The 8,441-nt window shown below is 31.7% G+C and overlaps 1 protein-coding gene across 1 annotated transcript; it reads left to right on the forward strand.

The window, feature by feature from the left end:
• The first annotated feature begins 2,862 nt into the window (after positions 1-2,862).
• CSN3 (casein kappa) lies at positions 2,863-7,572 on the forward strand. The gene is made up of 3 exons (XM_061191438.1): positions 2,863-2,928; positions 5,922-5,954; positions 7,114-7,572. The coding sequence occupies exons 1-3, from the start codon at positions 2,875-2,877 to the stop codon at positions 7,570-7,572; spliced, it is 546 nt and encodes a 181-aa protein (XP_061047421.1). The 5' UTR covers positions 2,863-2,874.
• The last annotated feature ends 869 nt before the right edge of the window (positions 7,573-8,441 follow it).

Here is an 8,441-nt window from a genome sequence, read left to right on the forward strand (position 1 = left end):
ATTTTAATAATAGCTTTAAATTCAAATAGGTATAGTTAGTTGATTAAGAATGCAGTTAATATTTTTAAAACTTCTCCATATCTTTTCATAAAACATAAAAATTCATTCTTTAAAAAGTGTGAATAATCTCTTTTCAAACCTTATGAATGACAACTCTATTTCCCCCTCTGCATTTCATTAACCGAGATAGACGCAAAGATGGTCCTGCTATCGTCAAATCTTTCCTTTCTGTCATCTTCCTATTGGGTGCAATGTAGAAGGAAGATAAATCGCATGACGCAAGGCACTAACACCCTTTAATTAGTCTCCAGTTATTTACCTTGGGTCTTCCCTACAGTTGAGAGGCCAACTCAACCTACTGCCAAGCAAGACCTGACGGGCACAAGGAAAGGTAATCATATTAAAACGTCCAGAGAGAATGATTCTTTTTCACAGTAGTTAATAATAACACCACCAATGTTATTTTAGAGGCACATTTTCTTCCTTTTAACTTTATTGTTAAGCTTGAATATGCCTTGGCATCATTTTGATATTAGTTTCTAACCTAAACCTTAGATTCCGTATAATGTTATCATCAAATTTATTTTTAACTTCACTTTGGGTTAAAGTCAAGGTTTGATACTGGATAAACTACTGAAGACAATGTAAATTCTAAAAAAAATGTTCATTGTTCAAGACAATGAACCTACTCCTACAGACAAATGTGGAGGGCTAACTTCTTAGGAAGATGAAAGTGCATAATAATCCAGATTGATCCCTTAATTAATTTCAAAATTTTATTTATATCTAAAGGTTATAATTTTATTTGTTATAATATAGTTTTTAAAAAAAAAACATGACTTACATATCCTAATGAAAGCTGAATAGTTCTTCTGTTTCACAAATTTTTCTTTCTTACCAAGTGATGAAGGCAAATTCAAGTACTCATTGGTTTAAGTAACCAACAAGTAAAGTATGGTTTTATCTCTCTGATTTCTGTTTGCAATAAAAAGGGAGGAACTACTATCATTTCACAGATTGTTTTTGTGTGAGTATGTTTGTGTTATAATTTTGCATGAATCGTAAAGAAGTCTGTGATTCACCATGGAAATATTATTGTTCAGTCTACAGTCTTAAAAGTTAAACAGTGATTATTGTACAATATTGTTTTCTATATTCACTATACTGTATTATAATCATCAAGCTTGCTAAGGGACTAGATCTTAATTATTCCAACCACAAAAAAGAAATGATAATTATGTGACATGACAGAGGTGTTAATTATCACTATAATGGCAATCATATTACAATTATACAAATATATCAAATCTACATGTTGTACACCTTAAATTTACACAATGTTATATGTCAAATCTATTTCAATTAAGAAAAAGTTAACTGGCAAGTGAAGAATTAATAAGGAACTCCATTCTTCTCAGTGAAACTTGAGAGGAAACAACCTATGCTGTAGGTTGTTCAAATTTGATCACACATGAGTTCTTTTCCATCCAATGATATGCCATCAGAGGTTCTGAAGTCAGTTTAGTAGACAGCTTTTCTAATCATTCTTGGCTGAAAATCAAAGGTGAATGGAGTCTGGTGTGTGCTCTCTTTACCAAGCCTGAACTTTAACTCTGTGACCCTCTTTTGTAAAACTCAGTTTGTAGGTTTCAAGTCTATACAAGTATAGCAATAACAATAGCTGCAACAAGACGTAGTTAGTATTTACTTCATAAATACAATACATATTTAAATATTAAAAGTTTGAAGTGTTATATGTATCTTTCTAAAAAGGCAATTTATTTTTTTTAAAAATCAAATAAATATGCGTAACTACCCTATACTCCTTTACAAAGGTAAGGCTAATTTATTTCTTCAAATATTTCAGCCAGAGACCTGTAATTGTCATATGTTATATTTTTTCATTAAAATGATCAAGTTAATCACATCATTTATGATTACTGGAGAAGCAGATTATGAAAAATGCAGTTTCAGTATACCCCCCATCTCCTCCATTTTACATGTTCCTGTTAGATTAATCATGGAATTATAGAATTTCAGAAATTTCAGTTCTCACTTTTGTTTATAGGTAACAGTAGTAAGGCCCAGATAAAGGAAATTACTTGGCCAAAATTACACAAGTAGAGATAGAGCCTGAGATAGAACTCAGTTCTCCAAAGGAATGTGTAGTCACCTCAGTCTCTAATCTGAAACCACTCAACTGCTTTCCGTTCTTTAGAAAGGCATGCCTAATTCTTCAACCTGGCATTTAAGACCTCTGCTTTTTCTTCCCTCAACTTTCTTTCCAACTTTGTATTTCCCTTCTCTCCATTCAAATGCCCATGGATATTCCCAAGGCTTTCTCCTCTACTTGAAGTTTCTCTCTATTAATCTCTGCATGGGCAAGTCCCACCTATAATGCTATGTCCTGCAGAAATAATTTGTTGATTTCTTAACTGAAAACTTCTATCTGTAGAAAACCACTTTTGTGACATTTTCTGCTTTCTTTCCTCTAACAGTGATTTGTGTGTGTTGCAACTCTCTTCCTAAAATTGATGTTACTTGGCAAGACCAATTCACCTTGATAATCTCAACACTTGACACAGTGCTTTGTTCCTAGTAGGTTCTTGGTGCATGTGAAATGAATATATGATTAACCTTATAATGGTACTTTCAGTAATATAACCAACCAAAAATTAAATTCATTCATTTTATACTGTTTGGTTTTTCTAAAGCTTTTAATAAAATAGATTTTCCACATTGGCTAAATCTACCCCTAAATCTGACTTTTTTTCCCCCTTAAACCAAAGAGGACATTGTTCCAAATCACTCTTAAATTATTAGCAACAGATCCTTTTAATGTAATGTTCTTAATTTTTATTTTTAGGTGCAGTGATGAAGAGTTTTTTCCTAGTTGTGACTATCCTGGCATTAACTCTGCCTTTTTTGGTGAGTTAATTTCATCTGATCAATTTGTATCAAAACTTCTTTAAAAATTTATTTAAGGTCTCTAATTACGTAAATTTCTAAATACAGTTATATTTTATGGAACAAAACAGCTGCATACTAACTATATTTTCCTAACAGTAATTTATTTTTACATTTATTTCTCTTATAAAATTAAAGTCATGTTCTTCTGAATATACTTCTGGATTCCAGGAATCAAGAAGTCATACTTTATCATGTATAGAAAACCTTTAAAATTCTCATATGATAGAGAAAATACATTTTGGGGGAAAAAACAGTACTGAAAATATTTTTAAATTATAATGTGCTCTAAAAATTCACAAAAAATAAATACAGAAATCATAGACCAGGATCAGAAATGTTTTTAATTAAATTCCTATCTCGTGCAGACTCCAATCTCTTAAGGGACTAAATTCTTAAAAGATTAGGAGCTGGGCTTCCCTGGTGGTGCAGTGGTTGGGAGTCCGCCTGCCAATGCAGGGGAGACGGGTTCGTGCCCCGGTCCGGGAAGATCCCACATGCCGCGGAGCGGCTAGGCCCGTGAGCCACAACTACTGAGTCTGCGCGTCTGGAGCCTGTGCTCCGCAGCGGGAGGGGCCACGACAAGTGAGAGGCCCGCGCACCGCGATGAAGAGTGGCCCCCGCTCGCCGCAACTGGAGAAAGCCCTTGCACAGAAACGAAGACCCAACACAGCCAAAAATAAATAAATAAATTTATTTAAAAAAAAAAAGATTAGGAGCTCGTTTAAGGTTTTTTACCAATTTCAAATAACTTGACATGTACTTTTAACATTCAAACATTGTAACTTTTGTTATAATCTTCCCATTATGTCAATTGAGACTCCTTCTCAGGGCTTATATCCATAAACAACTCTGATTTTCAGGCATTTTCTTGAATTACATGTTGTGTATTAAGGCTATTGGAACAAGAAAAATGTTTGGATTTTTTTTTTCTTTTAATTTTTTCGACTTGTTTTCCTTATTGTTTTGGCTATTGCTCTGTTTTATTTTCATGTTCATTTGGGGATCCCAGGCACTTATTTGCCAATAGCTAGTACAGGAAGGCAAATGTCTCATGTTTTATGACCTCCTCTTAGATTGTAAAATATGGGAAGGCGCTAGTCCTTGTTTCATAATTCATTTATTATTAAATTTAGATTTGCTTTTAAGTTAATATCTCTTAAATAACTCTATTAGGTAAATTCTTGGAGTCAAACTTTTTAAATATTTGAATTACTATGACTTTCACATTTATTTTCTTTCATTTATTCTCTGAAATTTGATTTTATTGTGGCCACCTGCATATTTAGAACTTGGGTTTTCTCTTTGAGTGAAAAGGATTAAAGTTTAAATCAGAAAGTGATCCACAACTGCCTGACCTATAGCAACCTCTTCTTGAGCTACTTGAGCCTGCTCTAGCCCCCAAATACTCCTTCTGGTTTTCGCAAAGCTACAAGTCCCACAGGCATGAACAAATAATTCAAAAGAAGAATGAAAGTTTATAGATTTTACCATCCAATCTTATGAGCAATCAAAATTATACAAATTAAAACAGCAACGTGATAGCATCTTTTATGTGCTAAATTTATTCCTTCTCTCCAAAATAAAAATAGTTAAGATACAATTTATTACTAGCAATTATGAGATGAACTGCACAATCTTATAGCCTACTGGTGGCATTATAAGTTGGCATAAATTTTCTGTACAGCAGTTTAATAATTTCTATCGAAGAATTTCCCCCCCAAAATCACATTTTTGAAAAACTGTCTTAAGAAATCAATTAAAACTATTTAAAAGGCCACTGATATCCAGATGTTATTCATCTCTCTATTTATAATAAAATATTTTTTGGAAAAAGCTTTAATGGTTAACAATAAAAAACAAACATTTCATGACATAATATTTTGATTATTTATATTTCAACTATGAATATGTAAGTATGAAAACTATGATATAATGGAAAAATGATATGAGAGATCATACTCCTTTTAAAAGAAGTAAGATACAAGTTACTAAAATGAACATATACCAGGAATACATAATACATATAGATTGGTATTATATTTAAATATCTAGATTATCAGGATTTTTGAGTGTAGGCAAACTTTCAATATTTATGTAACTTTCTAAATTTTAAACTAGTGACTTAATAAATTTAGAGAAAAATAAGTCTCTGTCTCTTATTACACACCAGTATTTTTTTTTTCTAATCTCTGATTTTCTATACCTACAACTTCCAAAAGGTTTGTAGAGTCTTTTATATCCAAGTGATATGTGTGAAAAGTCTTAAACTAGAACTGTCATTTTTAAAATATTTACCATTATGAACTCACTCAAAAGTTTATAAAACTTTTGTGAGTTTTAAAGCTTCATAAAATTGGTAACTCCTGATTTCCTATGAATGTTGTAATCCAGAATTAAGAAAAACACTATAAATACACAAAAATTGATTTTTTTAAATGGTATTATTTATACAACACTTATATACTGACGTTTTGCTAGATTTTTTTAATCAAGAAAACCTCATAAATCATCTTAGTAGGAGAACAAAAACAGAAAAATATGCTCAATGCTCCTCTTATTTTTAACAATGTATATTCAATACAAACTGAATATAGATTGTTCATGTTCTTCATTTAAGCAAATATCATGCGTTATATTTGTTGGGGTCAAATGATCATATTCTTTCAACATTGAATTTTTCTCCCTAAACAGTGATTTTTAAAGACAACTTAACCATGGAACTCATTATTACTATTTTAGTTAGTATATTTCTGTCACTTCTTGAGTGGTTCACAGACTATGGTTAGATAACCGTGGAAAGTGCTTTATAATATTTTACAATACTAAAATAAAAACAAAAAAAATGTTTTGTCTTTGATATAAAAGATATTTTTAAAACCACAAAAAAATCTAGATTCTGTCTTGCTTTTTTTTAACTTCTTATTTCTTATTCTTTCTCTGAATCTCACCAGAGTGCAGAGGGGCAAAACCAGGAACAATCAACAGTAAGTTTAAATGTTTCCAGTAGAGATATGAACTCCAAAGTATAATATTATGCAAAGTTTAATGATATTAAAATGCCTCTGTCTAAACACTAAGTAAATATTTAAACTCCATGAAATAATCTAATAATCCTTGTAAAAAAATCACTTCAACAACCAATCATATGAATCAACCTCAATGTTTATCTGAAAATTTCAGTATCATTTTGTAGGCCAAGTCATGTCTTTTGATTTTCATGTGTATTTAGCAACATGAGAAAACCCTCTCAGAATTTAGTAGTGGGTAAAAATGAAAACAAAAGCAAAGTTTAATATTTCTCCTGCCTACTTTTTAAGACTTGGGGGAAGATCCCTCTCTGACCCTTCTTTGAGTACCTCTCATACACTTGTATTTACTTCTACCTTTTGTTTCCCCAATCTGTTTGAATGAATAGGTCTCCCTTCATGAGAAGGGCTTGCTTTGCAGTGTAATTTTGTTGATTTGTTTCTATTTATATGGAAAGATCTAACGATGTATTTTTATAACTGCACATAATTAATAGAACTGAAGCAAATAAAAATAGAAAATTTCCTAACTGATCTTTAATGGATAAAACTAGGCTGAAAAAAATCCAAAGTATAAATCCAGAAATCCACATCACATTATTTTACTATTCTGATAGAATTAGTTTAGAAAAAAATGTGCCCTCAGCCTAATCCCTAGGTAAATAAAATAAAAAACAATTACAAACATGTGGTGAGAATGTATATATACACGTATAAGGAAAAATATATACATAGTTTTTTCTGTGTGTAGTATGTTTGTATACTGTATGCCAAAGCACTCTATGATACTGGTCTAGCTGTGGTATTTATAATGCACAGCATTTACTGAGCACTTTTTGTGTATGCCAAGCTCTGGTCAATGTGATTTACATTATGGATTAGCTCATCTAATTTTTTTGAAACTAATATTATTTTTAACGTTTGTTGAAAATCAAGAAGTGGAAGTGTACAAATCCATATCTCATAAAATAATATGGTTGCTGGGTTCACTATGTCCAATGTTGTACTTACTTAACATCAAATACTGTAACATTGTATTTCAAAAAATTCTGATTTAAGACATCTTTTCATTCTATCCTACAATAATACTATTCTGCATAATTTATTCTTTTTGCAGCGCTGTGAGAATGGTGAAAGATTGTTCAATGAAAAAACAGTAAAATATATTCCAATTCATTTTGTGCTGAGTAGGTATCCTAGTTATGGACTCAATTACTACCAGCACAGACTAGCTGCACTAATTAATAACCAATTTATGCCTTTCCCATATTATGCAAAGCCAGTTGCAGTTAGGCCACATGCCCAAATTCCTCAATGGCAATTCCTGCCAAATATCCACCCACCTACTGTGGCACATCACCCACACCCACGTCCATCATTTATTGCCATTCCACCAAAGAAAACTCAGGATAAAACAGTCATCCCTCTCATCAATACCATTGCTACTGCTGAGCCTACACTTATACCTACCACTGAACCAATAGTGAACACTGTAGTTACTCCAGAAGCTTCCTCAGAATTCATCACGAGTACACCTGAGACCACCACAGTCCAAGTTACTTCACCTGTGGTCTAAAAACTCTAAGGAAACATCAAAGAAGACAACACAGGTAAGTGAGCAAAAGACAAAATGAATAATAGACAAGATTCATGGATTTATCACAACAATCATAAAATCTAAAATAGTATAGATGGATAAATTAAATCTGTTACGGGAGCAGGCAAAATGGGCTAATTATAACTTTAATTTGGTGTTGCCTTAGCATTGATACACTAGATTTGTTTCCAACAAGAAATGAAAAATAATAGTATTTTACAAAATGAAGAAAAATTGGGAACTTTTTTATCAAACTTTTTTCAACAACTGTAACACTCCTAGAATCTATTTGTTTTATTTTATTCCTATTCACAGACAAAGACAGTGGAGTAAAAGACAATGTTAAACTCATGATTTTTCTTATCTCAAAAATACAACTTCTTAGAACAAGTTACATAGGATATGAGTTTAAATACATTTTAATTGTATAACAATGTTCTTGCATTCAACAGTGTTCTTGCACTCTAATTTTGGTATGAATAGAGTGAAAGGAAATGATAGGCTTCCCATGTAGCTTTTTGATTTAAAATACAACTCAGTGTGACATAGTGGTAACAGCATTAAATCAGAGAAGGCTGCTTCTTCCATTGTGTGATCTTAGGCAAGTCATTACTCTCAATGAACTTTCATTTTCTCATAATTTTGGTTGCTAGATTCGAGTGAGAAAGCATATTGTGAATGAGTTGTAAAAAGTGATCATTCCATGAAAAGTAATGCTTTAGAAAAGATAAAGTAAAATTAGTAAATACTAAAATTTATTTTCAACTAACATCTCAAGTCCTTACTAAATTATCAAAACTACATAACTATCTCAGTTTATTCCTGTAGCAGCCATGTGGAATGGATTA

The sequence above is a fragment of the Eubalaena glacialis genome, chromosome 5 (assembly GCF_028564815.1).
Source record: "Eubalaena glacialis isolate mEubGla1 chromosome 5, mEubGla1.1.hap2.+ XY, whole genome shotgun sequence".
Lineage (NCBI taxonomy): Eukaryota > Metazoa > Chordata > Mammalia > Artiodactyla > Balaenidae > Eubalaena > Eubalaena glacialis.

Coding starts and splice junctions, on each gene's coding strand:
- CSN3 (XM_061191438.1), top strand. CDS start 2,875: ATGAAGAGTTTTTTCCTAGTTGTGACTATCCTGGCATTAACTCTGCCT. Junction 2,929..5,921: donor CATTAACTCTGCCTTTTTTG/GTGAGTTAATTT, acceptor GAATCTCACCAG/AGTGCAGAGGGGCAAAACCA. Junction 5,955..7,113: donor AAAACCAGGAACAATCAACA/GTAAGTTTAAAT, acceptor TTCTTTTTGCAG/CGCTGTGAGAATGGTGAAAG.